Genomic DNA, 21,827 nt, shown 5'->3' on the forward strand with positions numbered 1-21,827 from the left:
TGATTGCTTGCACACCGTCAAGGCACCCAGTGCCAGAGGCAGCAAAACAACCCCAAAATATCTTTTAACCTCCACCATGTTTGACTGTAGGTACTGTGTTCTTTTCTTTGTATGGCTCATTCCGTTTTCTGTAAACAGAAGTAGGGCTGCAACAACGAATCAATAAAATTGATAATAATCGATTATTAAAAGCGTTGGCAACGAATTTCATTATCGATTTGTTGTGTTGCGCGATTTGTGCGTCACTCACCATGTCGCGGAGCCGTTTACTTCCCCTGCAGAGCTTTGTCAATGCTGGCTGACGGAAATAAAGTTTGTTGTTTTTAAATAAATCCACCTGTAGAGCGAGTTGAACAGAGCGAGGTGGCAGCAAAGCGAAAGTAAATTCAGAGTAATTTCAACGAAACATGACCGACACGGAGAAAACAGTTAGACCGAAATCCTCAAAAGTGTGGCAGCATTTCACGCTTCACAAAATTAAAAACATGCGTAACATGCAAGCTTTACAAAAGTGATATGATGTACGGGAGCACCACGGTGATGATGCAGCACCTGAAACGGAAACACGTTGGAGTCTCTGATGAGGATGAAGGAGCTCAAGAGCAGGTAAGTCACTACATTATCCTACGTTTGTTCCGTTATACAGCGAGGAAACATAACGTTAGTCTCTCTGGTAACTCGCCTGATGCTAGCGTTTGTTTGTTAGCTGACTAATGACAGTGATAGGGCACGTGTGTGTGTGTGTGTGTGTGTGTGTGTGTGTGTGTGTGTGTGTGTGTGTGTGTGTGTGTGTGTGTGTGTGTGTGTGTGTGTGTGTGTGTGTGTGCATGCGTACTTTGTGTTTTGCTCTTTGGACTACTTACATGCCTTAGCCTAATACTGCAAATAAAACAAGATAATTACTGAGTTGTTGTAAATTGTGCTATAATACATACTCAAACTATACTATCTTTCTCATTTCATCAACAGCAAAAAATGACAGGCTTCATGATGAGAAAGACATCATGTCCACCACAGCAAGCAGCTGTCCTGACTCCTCAACATGATGGTCACTGACATGAGGCCTCTGTCGATGGTTGAAGACGAAGGCTTCGCTACCATGATCTTATTTGCTCTGTCAGTCCAAATCTTCTCTTTCTGAATAAAGCAGCGGAAATTAAGAATGTGTTGTTTTTTTAATCCGATTCATCGATTAATCGAAAAAATAATCGGCCGATTAATCGATTATTAAAATAATCGTTAGTTGCAGCCCTAAACAGAAGAATGACGTGCTTTTCCAAAAAGCTCTACCTTAGTCTCATCTGTCCACAAAACATTCTCCCAGAAGGACTGAGGCTTACTCAGGTACATTTTTGCAAACTCTAGTCTGGCTTTCTTATGTCTCTTTTTCAGCAGTGAAGTTCTCCTCGGTCTCCTGCCATAGCACTTCTTCTCATTCAGATGATGACGTATGGTCTGAACTGACACTTTTGCACCCTGAGTCTACAGGACAGCCTGAATTTGTGTGGAAGTTGACTGAGGATGTTTAACCACCATTCAAACTATCCTGCGTTGCATTCTTTCATCAGTTTTTCTCTTCTGTCCCCGTTCAGGGAGATTAGCCACAGTTCCATGGGTTATAAACTTCTTGATTATATTACGTGCAGTGGACAAAGGAACTTCAAGATCTCTGGAGATGGTCTTGTAATCTTGAGATTGATCATATTTTTCCACAATTTTGCTCCTTAAGTCCTCAGACACTTCTCGGCTCTTCTTTCTCTTCTCCATGCTTGGTGTGACACACATAGGAACACAACACAGAGGTTGAGTGAACTTTTACACATTCTAATTGGCTTCAGATGTGATTACTTGCCACAGGTCAGTTTAAACGAGCATCACATTTGAAATAAAATGATTTACCCACAGTTTTAAAAGGGTGCCAATAACTTTGTCCAGCCCATTTTTTGAGTTTTGCGTAAAATGATGTCAATTTTGGCTTTTTCTTCTGCTTTCTTGTGTTTTTCCAATGCACATCAAGGAAATAAAGATGTGTATACCAAAAACATTTGTAATTGCAACAATTTCTGCAAGAAATGGTGTATTTTCTGGGAAAATTCCAGGGGTTCCAATAATTTTGGCCATGACTGTAAGTTACTGATCCAATGCTGTCTACTATGGGGCGCAGTGGGGTGTCTAAATAAATAAAATACCCAGAGCCCAGAAACTGTTATTCAGGCCAGCCCTAGATATTACCCAGTGTTTCATTTCCCCCAACAAGCTATTGACTACAGCTGATGTGTGATGTAGTCATGTATTTTTCTAGAGCTCAAAAGATAAAGAAAAAAAAAGTTAGTCTTAATAATATATTGGGACAAAAGTAGCATTTACTGTATGTCAACTATATTGTCAAAGGTTCAAATGAGTTGAGGTGCTTTGATATTGCACAGTTTGGAACTGTGAAGGTCTTAAGGATTCATCTTCAATGAAACAGAACAGTGGAAGTCATTATTAGACAGAACATAAATGATGAGCGAGCTAAACGTTGTTCATTCTAAGGCAGCAAGTTTCTCTAGATGCAAATCAACTGTTGTTGGGAGTTCTCTGCTGGGCCATCCATCAAGCTAATGTCCCACTAAATCAGCAGCTAATGTCGCAGACGCACACAGTCTGCTCTTTTACAATGGGCCATTTCACTGCAGCGACAGGGTGGAGAAAATGAGAGAAGAAGATGAGAAAGGGAAAAAAAAGTACAGAGATAGATTGAAAAGAGAAAAAAATATAGGAACAGAGTAAGATAATCTCTCTATAGTCTCACTGCAGATGCTACAAAAAAATATGGAAATATATAAACTGCAAAATTCATCATTCAGTCGTAACAACTTCTCTACTCCTGCGCTGACGCTGTGATGTCTGCTGCAGTAGAACATCTGTGGCATGAGTTACTGCTAAATGAAAAAACAAATTCATTGGTTACAAAACCCAACTCTCCTCAAAATGTTGACAGAAGTAACTACAGTTTTAAATAATTTTTAACAAGACTTTGTGTCAAGAAAATCTTTTTTTCACCTTGTTAACATATTCATATGGAGATTTTTGCATGCTGAAAGACATATGGGTGAAACAGGCAGTCAACACCAGGGAGGAGCATTTCCACTGCAGTGTACTGATGACAGTCTCAGACACACAAACTCAGACTTTCAAGGATTCAAATGTAACAAACCCAAGGCTTTCCATGTCCTCATTTTTCTTCAGAATCATTTTTTGGTTCATACATCATCACCTTTGTAAAGAACCTAAACATCATGAGTGATGCTTTGTTGCTCGAATCTCAAAAAAACAGAAATTACCCTCATTTTCACACACAATTTGCAGGGACATTTAGGGTATTAGGGGCCATATTGGAGTAGCATTGGCACTACAACAAAGGGGCTGGAGTCCATCTCAGCCGACTTAGGGTGAAGGCAGGGGACACCCTGGACAGGTCACCAGTCTATCACAGGGCTACAAAGAGAGACAAACAATCACATTGACATTCACACCTATGGACAAATTAGAATCACCAATTAACCTGAGTGTGTTTTCGGACTGTGGAAGGAAGCTGGAGAACCCAGAGAAAACCCAAGCACACACTGGAAGAACATGCTAACTCCACACAGAAAGATCCCAGGCTCAGGCCAGGATGCAAACTGATCTTCTAGCTACAAGGCAACAGTGCTAACCACAGACCAGCTGTGCAGCCCCTAGGCTCAAACATGTTTGGCTGAATGGCTCCAACATCACTATTTGCCATTGTATAATGTTGAGCAGGTGCACAGTGTCTGAGTAGAGTCATAGGTGAGCTGGTGTGCTTGAGCTGCAGTGAGTAGGGAGAGTGGAAAGGGGGAAAGAGGGGAAAGAAATAGGGACTGCATAGATCTGTGCATTCTAGCAGAGGCAAGAGTGTAAAGTTACACCTGAGCCATTTTAAAGAATGAAGGGATCATTTTCAGGGGAAAAAAAAAAAAAAACTTCTGAATATGTAACTGTGATACACAGAGATGATTTTTTTGGAATTAAATGAACAATGGGAGAGGGACTTTGAAGGTTTTTTCGGGGATATGCTTTCTTGGAAAGTGTGAGATGAGTGAAGAAGATCAATATTAATCTTATGATAGAGAGGTGCTAAAATCTGCAGGTATGTTGTTTAGATTAACTTAGCAAAAAGATAGCCAGCCATGTCAGTATGGGGGGAATCTGAACCCAAGAGGGAGAACACATGGAGCAGCAGCAGGGAGATCAATTCAAAAAAGGTTTTATTTACAACTAAAAAATTACAATACAATAAACCAAGGCCAAACTCACTACGAGGAGGGAGGGTGGAAGGCAGTTCCCGGAGACCGGCAGTTGGGGGAGGTACACGCCGGCACTCACAGCAATCGGCCTCACGCCGTCCTATAAATGAGTCTTTCCCGCCTTACCTCTCCCCTTTGCAGCAATGTAATATAATTCTACTTATAAGTTCACTTTCTAATTCTAATATGGTTATGCCTTATTTAATTTCTGTAGGAGTACAAGTCTTGTGTGATGGAAGATTTTGTGTCTTTTTTATCAACTGTAAAGTTATGTGTTCTGTCTTGTACTGTACATCTACTGTGCATGCACTGAATCTGTCCCGCCTTTTGCGATGCCCTTTTGTTTATTCGTTCTGAGAGAGAGGAGTACAAGTCTTGTGTGACGGAAGATTTTGTACGTCTTTTTTATCGACCGTAAAGGGCTGTAAATCAACGGAGATTGCCTCCAAGAAAATCTATGTGTCGGCTAAATTAATATAATGCAGAGAAGAGAAGCCAACGGTTACATGGGCTCATTTTCACTGCAATATTAAGTCCTACACCTCTATGCAAAGAGTACAACCATAACTAGAAGTAGAGAGAACTCAGAAATATTTTTTGTGTAGTATGACACAAATATACTGCCTCAAATCATGACTGATTATTTATTGCACAAAAACTGAAAACAAGCAAGAACTGGCGTGTATAACATTTTATTATTGCCATTTTTACAACCTCTCCAAACTAGGCGTCTTTCATACTACTCTGCACATCAACTCTAGAAAGATATTTCACCATGCTGAATCTATCTTCCAACAACCTGTTCCTTTGTGTAGTTTTTGAGTTTCCATTGCTCATGTATGTTTTATTTGCATTTCAATCTCAGTTTTGCTTCCATACTTGTCTCCTACCTGCACTAAAGCTGTTGAATCCAGTTCAGCTAAATAGTCCTTGAATTTTTTTCATACAGTTAAATGCTTAATTTTCTCATTGAAAACAATTGTAACACATAATTTGATCATAGACTGCACATGGAATGTTGAAAATCCAACATTTATTTTTATTTTTACAGTTTCTGGCTCTGATAAATGGTGTAATTTTGTTGATTTAAGAAAAACAAACAACAACAACAAATCAGCATGCCTTTCACATTTACAAGTTTTGGGGTTTATGGTGGTTCAGTGCAGACATGGTACAGAACAGAAAGAAAATAGTTTTCTCAGGTATTTTTGACCCTGGTGGCAGAGGTCAGTTTTTGAGAAATGAAGTTCCTAAAACATGACAAGCTGGCTTGAACTGACCTGAACTGGCAACACACTGAAAAGAGGCAAATTAGAATATATGAGAAAACATAAGAAATCAAGACGTAGATGGACAGAAAATTATTGAAAATTGAAAACAAAAGGAAGAAAAAAGCAGTTTAGCCCATTTCTGCAGTAAGCTCACGGTGACTATAAAAAGAAAAATACCTGGTTTTCTCCATTCCTTAATCAGTGTGAGCTAGGGAACAGGGTGATATAGCCTACCTTGTGCCTCCAGTATTTTCAGGAAGCAGGCTTAGTCAGTGGAGTGTGGCCACATTGCCACATAAATAAGGAACCATAGAACGGTTAGAAATTCAAAGAAAAGAGGAGGAGAAGAGAGACCAAGAAAGAGAGAGAGATGATGGAGTGGTGAACTATGAGAGATGGAGGCAAATGGAGGTATTCTTTTCTACTATATACAAAACGAGTCCCCAATTACAACAGCAGCATATGCTTAATACCACTGCCCTTGAGTGAGCTGGGGGCGGCTTTGCAACAAAACAACAAAGAAAGAGAAAAGGAAGAAAAATGTAACTGTTTTGATTTGTCATTGTCACCCCAACCTCATCCCTCTCCACCCCTCTCCCTCCCTGAAACTTAAAGAAAGCAGGTATATTGGCAGGAGGGTCTGGGTGCCGGCGATAACAATGTTGGCTTTGTTCCCTGCTAGAATTGGACAGGCGCTTCCAGCCGCCACCCAACACAACAATTAAACAAGCTCAATGTTCAACGCTGCGTTTTCGACATACTGCAATCTGGTGCAGGCTTTTCTCTGTAAATCTATGGGGCTTCAACGAATCTGATGCTGGAGGCAAAACTGCACTCACTGATAGCAGCAAATTGGTTCCAACTGAGAGCTACACCTGTTGCACACTAAGATCTGTTTATTGTCTTCTGTTGCTTTCCAAACGCACATACACCCGCAGCCTAATGAAAACCCACCAACCATACCCCAACTGCACATTAACACGCACGCACGCACGCACGCACGCACGCACGCACGCACACACAAGCTGCCCTGACTTCATCAGGGTAGACCAATTGGCTGTGTCATATCTGCCAGAAGTTTGTTTAACTGAGAAAATGGTGTATCCAGCTCCAAACAGATGCTTTCACATGGGTCACATTAGCAATCCCCATTCCACACAAGGCTTAGAGGTCTTTAGAATTACTATTTCTGTTTAAATTGTAGATTGAAATAACAAGATACACAAAACATATATCAGCTTATTTCTGGAAAAAGCTCTGGTTTACAAAGTCTTAAGTAAATCAACTGGCTGAGACAAATCCTGGCCCAAAGCTGTAATTTGTCTGTCTTGGTAGTGTAGGAAAATGTTGCAGGAATTAGCCTCATACGGCTGTACCAAACAATGTAGATAAAAGTGTAGGCTGCAACACCCCTAATGGTAGAAACTACACATTATGATTAAAATTGCACTCGTTAGTTTAGGGTCACCATACTAAGCTTGTCTGAGAAAATTATCAATTTCAATTCAAAGAGACTTTGATGAAAAAGAAATTGATCAGTCTCATTATGAAAGTCGTGAACTCTGTTTTCATTGACCTCCAGTTCCCAAAACAAAGATATACTCGGTAGAACCCATGATGATAATATACAAACATTTATTAACTAATATTATGAACAAACAACAAACAACACAGTGAATAAATGAATGAATAAATGCAGATAAATTAATGAACTGTGATCATCACTGGAAGCAGTTGGTAGAGAGAAAGGTGCCGAATTTAGAATTACTTTGAAAATTGGAAAACCAGATGTAATTTCTAAATTCACCCGTTTAGCAGAAGGAAAGTGATATTTGCGTAGCCTTTGTAGTAGTGAAAGCAAGGCCGCTGCAGGATGTGAAGCAGTGATGATCTGCTGGATGAGTTGGTTCAGGAAAGCAGAGACAAGGAGGCACTTTGGCAGGTTTGCATTGCAAAAGTGTGCCGAAGTAAAAACACTAAGAGTCAAAGCTCATAGATATACAGAAAATATTTGCGCTGTTGTAGTTCTTATGTAATTCTTAAACCCAATTTCATTCTTCAAAGAGCCCATTTTTCTAAAAGTCCCATGTTCAACAAACCCAAGCTGATTATTTCTAAAAGCCCCTCATTCTACAAGCCCAAGCTGATTTTTTCTAAATGGTTCATATGGTTCCTGAGATAATAATAAAAGGTGCTGTTACATTCCTTGGTGTGTTTGTGTGCAGGTGGGGTCGGTTGTGTTTTTGTTCGTCTTTTCTCCCCCTCTTTTTTTAGTTTATTTCTCAGGTTACGCCTGGTGGGAGTGGCCAGGTACACCTGCAGCTACCTCACAATCAGAGACAGTTAAGAGCCAAGCCAACCTGATCTCATCTTTGCCAGTGGGCCAGATCAGCGGCTAGTGTGCTATATGGGGGGTCTCGCGTTCTGCTTGAATCACAAGTGTGGTGCTTTGATTTTGGAGCAGCTTTGTGTCAATAAGCTTGCCTTGTGGTAAATATTGGTTTTGTTTTCTTTTTGTAAAATAAATAATTTGTCTGCTACACAACCAGTTTTCCTTCCTCTTTACCTAGTTTTCTGTATATTTGCTACTCCCTTCATCTCCTAGTTCTAGGGGACATAACAAGTGCAAAAATAAGAATAAACTTACAGATTTTTGGCTACATGAAAGTAAATTTATAACACAGCTAAAACACAAGCATATACTTTGTTAAATCCTAAGGCCAGTGACCTCCTAAATTAATTAAATTCATCAATCAGAGAATTACTGGACCAGCTCTCCATCTAACGGGTCCAGTTCCTGCAGCCCAGAGGGTCTAACTCAGATGGGATCTGAGTAACGTTTAAGCTGGTTAGTGAGAAAATTGTTTTGATGTAATGCACACATTAACCTGACTTTTTACAACCTGAGAAGATATATATAATTAAGTCATCATTGTGATAGGAATAAATAGAATTTCCGGTCTGTTAACTTTAATTGCACAATGAATATTTTATTATAATATTTCAGCAGGGAAATAGCAATAGCCCATAAATCATCAGACAATCAATTAAACATTAATTCTTATAACAGTCGCTTAACATGAGTCCTAACTGGAACTATGCTCTTATCTAAGAAGAGTAATAATCACCCAGACTATGTAATTTAGAGTTGGAGAGCAGTCGGTGTGGCCACACCCGGCTGCTCACCTGAGGACCGACGAGCCTCTGAGGCTCACCGGCTCCAGGGGGAAGTGGAGGGGGTTCGGTCCAGATTTAGATCTGCTTGAATCCATTTTTGTTGTTTGGGCCAGTAAAAACGTTGTTAATCCATTCTGGTGTTGTTCCTCACGGAAATAGTAGAGTTCAGTAATGTTCCTTCAGTCAGCGTTATTTTTAGATCACAGTCTTTTGTAATCCTCAAACAGTGCAGAAAGGGCAGTCCTTTAGTCCATAATTCCAGTAGAACAGTTATTCCTTTGCAGATCATGTTGAATCCCCCGTCCGAGCTATGTGGTAAAATCCCCTTTGCTCAGAGCAACCCTGGCTTGCAACGAGTGACCACCTCGCAACAACTCCCAACCTGTGTCTCAATCAGGTTTAATTTATACAACAACTGAACCTTTTGCATATGCAATGACAGCACACTTAATTAACATACACAATGATCTCATACTAAATTAACTTGAGCAATGACTTCATCTCTCCGCATGTTTGAGGAACTAAAACCATCTATTCTGGACTGTTCGGCCAGCCTCCCCCAACTCATCCTAAGACCCCTCCATGTTTGAGGAACTAAAACCATCTATTTTGGACTGTTTGGGCCCTTCCACTCAGTCTCACTTCTCTATTAATGTACTTTTTCCAACTGCAATTCAAAACAGGCTCCTGATCAGTAAATGGAGAAACAGATGTCAGACTCACAAAAATCCCTGAAGTCTATTTCGAGCTTAATAACCTTTCCCATGAACACTTGACCCCAGTTCACCTTAGCTCTTGATTTCTCACCTCATTACCAAGTCAAAAACCTCAGTTTAACCGTAATCAAAACTCTTTCTAAAACACCTCAGTTTCATAGTAATCAAGACTCTGAAAAGCATTTCCATTTCATAGAGCATCAGTTCCTCATATTTGTCAAATCTATCAAAAACATCAGTTCCCCTGGTAACCAAAAACATCACTTTTCACAGTGAGTTGCTGTTCTGACTTGGTTACTTGGTTAACAAAGATTATAAAAGATTATAAAATAGACATTTGAGTTAGCTTTAACACATTCATTGGGTTATGGCATAATTTGATCATAAATCACAGATTATAATACAGGGATGAGAATGACAAATGGAAAAAAATCCATCACAAGCCTCGGCTCGCGACGCGTCGGCCGGCCGGCCGCTTGCCTGCCCCCCTACAATTTTCTCAACGGATTTACACGATTCACAAAAACTATACTTTCGGCGGGAAAAAACTCGGAATTCCGCGGATCCGCGGAAAATTCTCATCCCTGATAATATCACAATGTTCCCTTATTTTGCTGTCATTCTGCCAGAGTCTCACCCTTGTGGCTGATTCTGGGATCTCATACCTCCATGTTTCTTGACAACTTTCAGCAATAAGAAAAAAAATAAGACATACGGAGTATACATGCTTAAAGTAAAAAGTCTCTCTGTGTCTTATGGCTGTGGTCTGTGACAGAGAGAAAGGAGGTGTTGGTGTCTTGTTTGTTCTTCTCCACAAACATTTCAGATTTGTGTTCTTCCATACTGGTCCTAATCAACCTGGTATCAGAGATTGAGTCCAGATCATCACTCCGCTGATGCTGCATTTCTTTAATGTTCTGATTTATAAACTGTTCACTTTATTCCTGCATGCCAAGTTATGTGTGTTAGGTAGGTCATCAGAAGGTCAGAATGCCAATCTGGTTCTTCAGAGGTGCGGTTTTCCTCACAGTTGACATTTTATGACTCGTATCAGATTCTGGTGGAGGTAGGAGGCATCCTATTGTCTCCAAGAGAGCTGTTACTGGTCGCTTGTTAGTAAACATCCGATCAGCAGATGTTCCATTTGGAGGTGAATTTTGGGTTAGCTGTCCTCTGAAATGGTGTCTTACCAAATTTACAGCTTTGGGAAAGGGTCTTTGTGTGTTGATCTGAAATGTTCTGCTCCTTAGTACACTACAGTAGTTTCACTAAAAGTTACTTTTTCTGATGCTGTTATTCAAAGGCCTTTTCAATTTAGCCTAACATTAAAAAAAAAAAGTGTAATATGTGATACTGTAATTTAACCATAATAAACAACAGTCAACATCTAAAGGCTTTCTGCAGTATAACGACCGTATATTACCTTGCATTAAAAAAAAAAAAAACACCATACCTGTCCAAATACAGAAGTGTTTCTTATAATACCTTTAAAACTGATGCTTTTAGTAAGCACCAGTAATCAAATTAGGATGTACACTGTCCAAAAAAAAAAAAAAAAAAAGTTGCATCGTCTAATATTTTATTGGACCACCTTTAGCTCTGAGAAAGACACATTTGCTGTGGCATCATTTTGATAAGCTTCTGCAAAGTCACAGCATTTATTTCTGTCCAGAGTTGGATTAATTTTCTACCAAGATCTTATATTGATAATGGAAGAGTCAGACCGCTGCACAAAGTCTTCTCCAGATCATCCCAAAGATTCTCAGTGGGGCTGAGGTCTGGACTCTCTGGAGGCCAATCTATGTGTGAAAATGATGTCTTATGCTCCCTGAACCACTCATTCACAATGTGAGCCCCATGAATCCTGGAATCGTCATCTCAGAATATACTCATGCCATCAGGAAAGAAAAATTCCATTGATGGAAAGACCTGGTATATTTTAGTATACTTAGGTAGTCGGCAGACTTCGTTCTTTGGGCACATAACGTTGCTGAATCTGGACCTGACCAATTGCAGCAACCCCAGATCATAACACTGCCCCCACAGATTTGTACGGTAGGCACTAGGCATCACTTTATCTGCCTCTCTTCTTACTGCGATGTGCCCATCACTTTGGAATAGGGTAAATCTGGACTCATCAGACCACATGACCCACCACATTTCTTCCTCGAAGATGATGGCTCACCACTATCCTTCCAGGTTTTAATGATGCTTGGGTGGTTCTTAACCCAATTTTAGTAGTTTCAGAAATCTCAGTTGTTTTCTTTGCTTGATGCAGGCCAATAATTTGATCCTTCTGAAACATATTAATATCCTTTCCACGACCACAGGATATGTCTTCCAACACGGTTGTTTAAGAAATGAGAAGCTACTCACTGCATCAGCTAGGGTTAAATACGTTGTTGCCAGTTGAAACATATTCATCACTGCAGTAAGTATTCAATGGAAGGCTCTTACTTATTTGTTTAGTTAAATCCAGGTGTTGACTTTTTTTTGGACGGGCAGTGTTTAATGGGAGAAGACAGCTCTGTGGTTTCCAAGCTGCCATGGGTACACGTGTGTCTGAATAAGCAACAGTGACAGGCAAAATACTTAGACAGACATAGGCCAACAGCTGAATGAAAAACTAGGTTTTGACTTTAAGAGTAGGACTATGATTGACTGCACACTGACAATAACAAGGTTTGATCTGCATTGACAACTCTCCGCTATGAATGTGCAAAATAATGAGGTGGTAACAATAAGTGCAAATGCGCTTAACTGTGTACTAGTATCAAGTACAGGAATCTTGGTGTTAGATTGTATATAAAAGATGGTTATAGCCACTGTAACATAACCTATTGGTTTGTGGACTGCAGTTTTGAAGCAGTTTGATATTTGGCTGTCACTATCTTCCTCTTTTGAAACTAGATGCAACAAACGATGGATGATCTGACTGAAAAAATTCTTTGAAGACGGATGTAGTGAGGGGATCTACCTCTGATTATACTGAAGACTGTACCAATTACACCACTGGCAAGCACGAACTTGCTGCCAATATCTGATTCACTCAACATGCTTTGCAGCTCTGAGCTTCCCTTTGAGTGACTGTAATTTGGATTCAGTTCAAAACTTGTTTGGTGTTGTCAGCTCTGCGACTGTTTAATACAATCAGTTCCCACCAGTCCAGTCAATGCAAGCTGGAGTAAACAAAGACAGCAGAAGACAGTAATGAAACTTAGGTTGTGTAGCTGCATATAATGCATATATGATTTGGAAGATTTACATGCGGGGCTCGTGGAAGTGCAGTGAAAGAATGTCAGACTTTCCAATCAGGCATTATAACAAACTGTGAAAACTGCCTCTTAGTTTGGCACTACAGTGTGATACCTGTATCCACAGGATAAAATCTGTGGATACAGGTGTCTCTTCAAATCTTCAAAAAAATGAACTTTAATTCCTGATTCTTTTGTTCAGACATTAGGTGAATGGATAGATGTTATTTACCTTGCTTTACAGTTTCGGCGAACACTCCCGCCTTCCTCAGAAGCGTCTCACTGACAGCGTGACGTGTCAGCCAGCAGGTTTTGACAGCCGGCATTTGCGGCACGCCCAGTAGAGTCACCAGATGCACCGGGCCAACCACGCCCACACCGTAATGGCATGTCGCGGTGAGCCCAACGGACCCGACCATCCCACCAGGCATGCCACATCCCCCGCCGTCCTATTTCCTCTGAGTATGGTGTCCCAGGTGTGGGAGAGCATGAAGCCTCCCTCATCCCTGTTCATGGCTCTCTCCGCCCGCCTCCTGATCTCCATCGCCTCCTTAATCCAGCGTTTCAGTTTGTTTTCTTCCGTTCCGATGATTCTTGCCCCGTCCCAGTCCATAACATGATTGCTCCTTTTGCAGTGGTCAGATACTGCAGATTTGAGATTTTCCTGTAGTGCCTTTTCTTTCTGTAATCTTGTGAGTTGTGTTGCTGTTTCCTTTTTCGCATTCCATCTGATGTTCTTTTTTCCTTGTGTGAAATGTTCTCCCTGTCTCCCCGATGTATGTGTTATTGCAAGAGTTGCATGGTATCTCGTAAATGACATTGCACTTATTGTTCTGCTCGATATTGTCTTTTGGGTGCACTAGTAGTTGGTCCGGTGCATCTGGTGACTCTACTGGGCGTGCCGCAAATGCCGGCAGTCAAAACCTGCTGGCTGACACATCACACTGTCAGTGAGACGCTTCTGAAGAAGGAGAGAGTGTTTCCCGAAACTGTCAAGCAAGGTAAATAACATCTATCCATTCACCTAATGTCTGAACAAAAGAATCAGAAACTAAAGTATCAACAAGAAGACATGATGAATGTTTTGGAGCTGTCAAAAAAATGAAGTCTGTGTCAGATCACAGTTTCACAGTTAATGCAAACAACATGGAGATACTGATTCAAGTAAAGCTATTCAATATCTAAGCCAAGATTAATTTCATGGCAGGTTCAGCATCAGTGTTTTGCTGCCCTTTCCCATCTAGCTTCTATTAGATCTGACCCCACCCAGCATTACTGATAGGTGGTTTGTCATTCATGGAGAAGAGTCTAACTGCAGACCCCCAACCTCATTTCTGTGAGCCGTAGTTTCCACTGAATTAAGAAGGCTCTGTAGACTTCACTTATTTTGCTTTAGCAGTCCACCAGAAATCTGTTTTTAAACAAGTTCAAGGTGAGAAATGCTGAGACAAGCTGTTGAATCTTTGCTCATCTACAAGGCCTGATTTAAAAGTTTCCATTTTGCACAGCAAGGGCACCACTGCACCTCTGGTTGCTGCTGCATTCTTGGCCGTGCTACAACTTTGTTGGAAACACTGAGGAGAAACAACGAAGCCCCAAACAAACGCACATGTATGTAGCATTAGTCTAATAGTACTTTATTTATAAGACTTATGTTACTTATCACGCTTGAATTTGTGTTGTTTTTTTATAGGATATGTTTTATGTAAGGGTTAGGAGTGACAATGATCAGTCTAATTGAAGGAGCCACAGGGCTCTCGCTCAAAGAATCACTGAAAAATACTATATTAATGATATGTGGACATTTAAACCTAACAATTTCAATCAATAATATCACTGTATTTTATTACTTTTTACACATATTACACTATTCATCCTCCAACCAGCGGATGGTGACAGTAGCTGCATGAAAGGGGCCAGAGGAGGGAGGTCTGAGGTGCTACAGTTGGACCCTCATCGTAGAAATGTGCTGTATTGAAACCAAATGACATCCTTCGGGGCTGAAAAATTAAGTTAATGCAGAAGTGCCAAAAACAGTTGCTTGAATGTCCACTAGAGGTTCCAAAATTGAGCAAATCCCCATCAACTTAATGTTAAATTGCCCAGATTTACAGCAGAAAAAAACATGCTTCTGGCCTCGTACAAAACAACTGTTTTAGTCTTATTAGCTTATTTTCCCATTCATGACAACTGTACAAGATGTGATGATTGATATAACTCAACTATTTAAATTCTATCACAATTTAAATATATGCAAAATTAAGGGAGTGGCCACATTTAGTGTTAGATAGATGCCTTCAAGGTCTATGGCCCAGAGATGTTTGCATGGCTCGCTTCAGCTCCATGAATTACCACGAGTCAGGTGCTGCAGAGGTGGTGATGGCTGGAGCCACCACACTGAGCTTCAAAAGGAAACCTATGGGTTTGGGTGATGGTACTGAGGGTTTGTTCATCTTCTTATACAACCAGTAGTTCAGCATCTAACTGCACCCAGCATTAATGTCATCAGGTCCTACAGTGCAGCTGTACTTCAGAGCAGCAATGGTGTAAAGTTACCAATGGAAGTCAACATTGTTAGGAGGCGAAAAGTCACTCTTTCATAACTAATGTCCAATAAGCTCATATTTCTACCAACTCTTAACTTATCTTTTTTCCCCAATGACCTGGAAAATGACCACAAAGGGAACATATAATGCAATCAATCAATATTATCTGCTAAGCTCACCCAGATCCTGATACATCTTGTCTCATGCTCACTAACTATAGTCTATAGTGGAGAGAGTTTCCCTGAAGCTTTACATATTTCATAAAAGGGCGATTACGTCTTCTGACATTAGTAGAGGCTTCCAGTATAAAATGCTGCTGGAAATCATGTAGTCTAGTTTGAATTCACTTTTTCTTGCATCCCAGCTGGGAAAAAAAAAAAAAAAAAAAAAAAAAAAAAATTAGGTCACCTGTAAATAGTTCAAGGTGAGTGCTGGGAGAAGGCCACACTATTTGTACGTTCCATAATCCCTTAAATGCCATATAGAGAGAAGCACTGGCATGGGTTTATTTTATGGTTGGTACATATATTAGGAAAAACTAAGCATAGCTTGTCAAATATGTGTGATTGCACTTGAGCAGAAAGGATTTTTTTTTAAAGTGAATGCACTAAATAAAGTGATATTTCGTTTAAGTCAATATCAAGATTTGTCTGTTGTGCTGTAGAGCAAATTTTGATTGTTAAATCAACAACAGCCACTGAGAAAAGCACAGCTTATGTTCACAGTAGCAACCTCAGCACTGATCCTAAGGGACAGCATCCTGAGCTGCATTACCCGAATCTAATAGCCACACACAGCCAAAGGCAACACATGATCTTGCCGTCCACACACTAAACCCTACTCTATCTACTTAAATGAAGTGGTGTGTTTGGCCTATCCCCTCTGTTGCTCTCTTACTGTACTTGTATTGATTTTACTGTAAAATAGAAAGGAGGGTGAATCCAATTTGTTATCTTAAGGGAAAACAAACATAAAAGAAACACTTTGCTGTAGCTTCACATTTGGATTTGGTAAGTATAATGTACCTAGGTCAGCAAAAAATTAAATAATGTCACCTTATGAGTTATTTTGTTACACTGTGTCTGCTCTTTCATTAAGGCTTCCAAACTGACCTAATTTGAAATGTCTCCCAGCAGACATTTCAACTTGTCAAACACACGTGTAACTAATCAGATCAATAGCAGCTGCATTGAGCTTAGGTGTGGCAGTGCCAGGGCCCTGCTGGTTTTACTTACCGGTGCACGTAAGTGGAACGGGACCATCATTAATGCTATTAGTTACACCTGTGCATTTCATGAAATAACAAATCCGTCTGGGAAAGAGTTATCATTAAACAAACAGATTTCCATTTGGCTGTGCAGCACCGGAGTTGACTACAATTTGCAAATGTTTCTAAAACTGTTCTTAAACCTTCTGGCAGGCTAATGGCCCTGTCACACAAGCATCAATGACAGCAATATCTCACAGCAAATACAAACTTTTGTAATGAATCTTCACTTTTATAGCAGAACAGATGTATTTACATCCCAATGACCAGTCTGAATGGATTCTGAAATTATGGATGCTATATGTCTAACTCTGGCAGCATAGTGAGGTTGCTGTATGTGTACTGGCAGGTACTGTTGTCAGCCACAATGCTGCACTCACAGCTGCAGGTAATTCAGTAATCACCACTAATGTGTATTTATCTCTCGTGCAGTGAGGTTGAGCCTCCTTCACTGATTACACAGCTGAGAATTATCACCTGGACTGGGCTGCATCAACCATGTATCACCAAGTTTGTGTCCTTCCTAAGGTCTTAGTAACAACTAGCTAGTCTCAGTTCAAAGCAGCCCAGTCAACATGTAGGCAAGACTTTATTTTATTCATTCACGCATGAACAGTAGTAATATGTGGTTAGTTATTAGTGACTAATGTTTATTTGTTTGTGAAACTGTATGTTTCACTGTTCTGTTTTCTTTATGTACTTTCTCTAATGTGCTTTTATTGTGACCTATTGTCCTATGTTTCACTGTTATATTATTATTATTATTATTATTATTTATTTATTTATTTATTTAACCTGCCTAGGGACTGTGGATGTAGCATTGTTGCTGGCATATTATCGTCTATTGCTGTCTAAATAGATGTTCATTAATGTGCACTGTCCCTATCAAATAAATGAATAAATGTATTAGTTATTGGCAGATTTGAATTGGGCCTGAACAACTTGGGGTAAATATCGAATTGTGATTTTTCTGATAGAAATTTAATTTGATTTGCAATCTCATTTTTAAAGTCAGTGAACTAAAGTATTCAGTATTCACTGTGTCATAGAATTAAAACGTGAGGGAGCATTAAAATTCTAGATACCACTCAAAGTATGACTGTTACTGAAAGAGGACAGCATGAATCTGTAAATCCACTGACATGCCAGTTTGAACCCTGTCAGACATGCTGCAAAACATATATCCTGAAATGCAGCCTTTGCACTTTGCTAATTTGCTCTTGAGTCCTAATTCAAAATTAATGCAGAATGCAAACAATTAATTAATTATAATATATTATCACAATTAAAGTAATTGAAATTATCCCCAATATTACCAAGTGTACCACTAGGGATGCTTATACAGTTATGCATCAATAATTACTAAGCAGATAATATAATGTATACCAAGAGCTATTCTGCATAATCTGTACTTACCATTTGAATTACTTTTTGTACCAATACTTCCTCTCAGCGAAATTACATGAGCGTTTTAATGCAGGACTTTTACTTGTTGTGCAACATTTCTCTACCCTAATATTGTTTCTTTTGCTAGATCTAAGAACTTCTTTCACCATTGCAAGTCAGGGCAAGCTTGGTAAATATTTTTGCATGTCAAACACAAGGGAAGTCCCATGGCACACTTTTATCTTGCCAGCCGAGAACAATGTCATTTTAAACAACATTGTACGCCTGCAAGATGTAATCATTATACTCAAAGCAATATGACAAAACAACTGCAGTCTTTACAGCATGTACATTAGCTCTACAGTGAGCACATGTTTTGGGTGAGCCATGTGTCAGGAGTGGAAAAAATAGCTATTCCTTCAACACGGTATTAGATTTTTTTATCCAACCTAACACTGTTCAGAGACATTTAGTACATCTGCTGGAGTTTCATACCACCAAACTGTCAGGAATTTCAACAAAACAAGGCCTGCGGTAGTAGATAGTTATCTATACCCTGTACCTGTATAAAAGTCCTAAACTGATTCAAAGGATTGACAGCAGGACCCAGTCTGCCATTTTGATTATTAGTTATTAGCTTTAAATCCAAATGTGTGCTCTTGGAAAGACAGCTGTCAAAACACTGCACTGTTCTGTGTAATGACTCTTTCCACACAGTGCTGTGAGTGAGCAACCCCCTGAGTCACAAAGTGCATAAAAGATGCAGTCACTTTGAGTTAATTATACAACAGTGAGCAGGAACAAGCATCTGCTTCTGTGACATTTAGCAGGTGAACCATGTCTCAAAAGTGCTGCTATTTGTTAGCAGATTGTTACTACTGAGGGTAATGTGTCTGTCTAAATCCCATCCTGAGCCCACAAAGATACACACTCTGACACACTGAGATTACAAGACATGATATGAAATATAACAGAAATCAATATTTTTTAATGAAATACTATTCCATTGTAAAAAAAAAAAAAAAAAAAAAAGCCTCACTAATCTCAGTGCAGGCTCAGCAGTTTTACTATAATTACTCCGCCAAGGAAGGCGGCGGAGTTATGTGATGATCAGCGTATATGTTTGTCTGTCTGTCTGTCTGTCTGTCTGTCTGTCTTGTAACATTACGGATTTGGATGAAATTTTCAGGGAAGGTCAGAAATGACACAAGGACCAAGTGATTAGATTTTGGCAGTGATGCGGCTTATAGTCTGGATCCATGGATTTGTTAAAGATTTCTTTATAATTGCGAGATAGCGGCACGGCGTCACTGTAACTATGACTACAAGTGAACACTGCGTCAGCTGCCTCCTGGCGATCACATGATTGCGATCCTACTACAAATCGACTGCTGCGGACTTATTGGGACTTATTTGTTGGAAATGATACAAGGAACACAATTTCCCATCAATTTCTTTCGCTCGCTACATATTTAGGTCATGCGATTCAGTATCCGTACATAACATAGCCTGTGCTCACCACAAGGTCATTTTGTTTGAGGGTACATCTATATTAAATGGCCACATTCTATGTTGCCGCGATTTCTGATCATCAATAACTAATAGACAAATGTTGCATTTCTAAAAAAAAAAAAAAAAAAAAAAAAAATGTCTTCTGAATATACCATATGGGAGAATGACCAACCTTGGTGGAGCACTGCGCTCTCTGAGTGCTTTTCTAGTTTATGAAGTGAAGAAAAAATGGTGACAAAGACAACCTAAATAAATACTGGATCATAAAATATGATCAGATTCCAGAAGGTAAAATCTCACAATTACCTGAGTACAGACAGGAGAGACTGTCTGAGATCTAGATGCATCAAACTCCCAAAAATAATGTTAGAATTACACGATGACATTCTCAATCAATACGGTTAAAATCAGAATACCTCATAACAGGGACTAGGCCTCAACAATTTTTCAGAAAATATGTAATTGCAATTTTTCTGACATATCACTACTTGATTTGAAATTTCATTTGTTCAAGTCAAGCTTCAGTTCAATATTCACTGTGTAATAGAAGAGGAGGCTGGCATACATTTGGAAAACCAATAACAAGACAGTTTAAACCCTACTGCAAAATGTATGAGGTGTGGCTATTAAATAATGAGACAGTCAAATCACAGCATGCAGCCTGAACCACACAGGATACACTGAAGTTTCAATCTACTTGAAATAAATCAAGCTGAATGCCAGAATTAGTCTCATTATTCAATAGCCACACTTTGTATATCCTAAATGGCAACCATTGTGATTTTCTTGATACAAATTGTGATTTTGAAATCGATATATATTGCTTAGCCCTAACAGGGATTGGTTTTCATGATGTTGATGACATGACACAGATCTGAATTCGAATTGAGTTGAATAAAATTAAATATGAAAACTAAAATATCATCAAAGTCTCAGGGGTTCCCGTGAAACATCTCATCTTGGGTACCAAAATGTCCAGAAACAGTTCATTAGTGCAATATGTTCCACCTAGTTTTAGATTATACACCTACAGCTTGCCAATACTGAATAAATGTACTCACCAGCATTGTAGTAACGATCCAGCTTCTCCCAAAGGGGCTCATCCTCCCGCTGGAGAATGGACAGTTTGAGAGGTTCATAGATGGAACCTGAAGAAGGACACATCTGTTACACATAAGCTCCAAACACTGCCCTACAACATATTTCTCCAAACTGATACCTGATTAGTCAATGCATGTTTAAAAAAATCCTAAAAAATTAGTCTCAGTTGGGTCGTACACTGTCCATCCAAAAAAAAAGTTGCAGGCTAATATTTAATTGGACCACCTTTAACATTGAGTATAACACACATTCACTGTGGCAACACTTGGATAAACTTCTGCAGTGTCACAGCATTTATTTCTGTCCAGAGTTGCATAAATTTTCGGCCAAGATCTTATATTGATGATGGGAGAGTCGGATTGCTGCACAAAGTCTTCCCTGGGACATCCCACAGAATATCAGTGGGGCTGAGGTCTGGACTCTGTGGAGGTCAATCCACATATGAAAATGATGTCTCATGGTCCCTGAACCACTCCCTTTGCATTGCGCATGTGGAAATGCTCTTACTCCCACTATTAAACATAGCCGTGAATAGAGATCGACCGATCATCGGTGTAGCCGATTATCGGCACCGATATTTGGAAATTTGACGTATATCGGCGTTGGCCTTTTTTTAATCCGACGGGCCGATATGAAGTAATCAATTTAAAACTGGGTTATTTCGGCTCAGATGCAGCCGTGCCTCTCTCTCTCCTGCCTTCTGTCTCTAGCACTATCCATCCCGCGCCCTCTGATTGGTTAAGCTGCAGAGGCAGAGCCTCTGAAGCTGAAGCTGTCCTCACACACACACACACACACACAAACACAGCAGATAAAGTTTTCTCGTGTGAGAAGCTCCAGACAGAAAACACGTCGAAGGTAAACACAGAAAACTCTTCCAAAATTGTAATAAACATCCCATTGCTCTACATCTCACAACTACTACTAACGTTACAGCGAGCAGCAGAATAACATAAGAGCGGAGTAAACATTAGCGGCAGCTCTGCTAACTGGTATGTCTGGTATGTCCTGACATGTCTGTGAATTACTTAACCCACTTCGTAATCGAATGAAGCAGGAAGATGAAGGGTCGATGAGTCTCCCTTTAAACTTGTTTCGAAAGTGCGGATTTCGAACTTTCTACCAGTTTTTGAATCGTGTTGATCGGCCAAGTAAAACCAGAGTTATGATCAATAATAAACGCTGTTCTTTTGAGCGAACTTTAGACGAGCGCATTCCGTGCGTCATTGTATGGTGAACGGCTAAACGGGAGATTCTTTGAAGCCTTCTGTAGCCGACACAAAAACA

General features: G+C 39.8%; 1 protein-coding gene across 3 annotated transcripts in view; it reads right to left on the minus strand.

The window, feature by feature from the left end:
• phkb (phosphorylase kinase, beta) overlaps positions 1-21,827 on the minus strand; it is a 227,019-nt gene that overhangs the window by 191,631 nt on the left and 13,561 nt on the right. For all 3 annotated transcript variants that reach the window (XM_023265994.3, XM_055012134.1, XM_023265996.3), the window contains one exon: positions 20,501-20,587. In XM_023265994.3, the coding sequence (XP_023121762.1) occupies positions 20,501-20,587 (87 nt within the window). The remainder of the gene's footprint in view (positions 1-20,500; positions 20,588-21,827) is intronic.

The sequence above is a fragment of the Amphiprion ocellaris genome, chromosome 1 (assembly GCF_022539595.1).
Source record: "Amphiprion ocellaris isolate individual 3 ecotype Okinawa chromosome 1, ASM2253959v1, whole genome shotgun sequence".
In the NCBI taxonomy this organism is placed as follows: Eukaryota; Metazoa; Chordata; class Actinopteri; family Pomacentridae; genus Amphiprion; species Amphiprion ocellaris.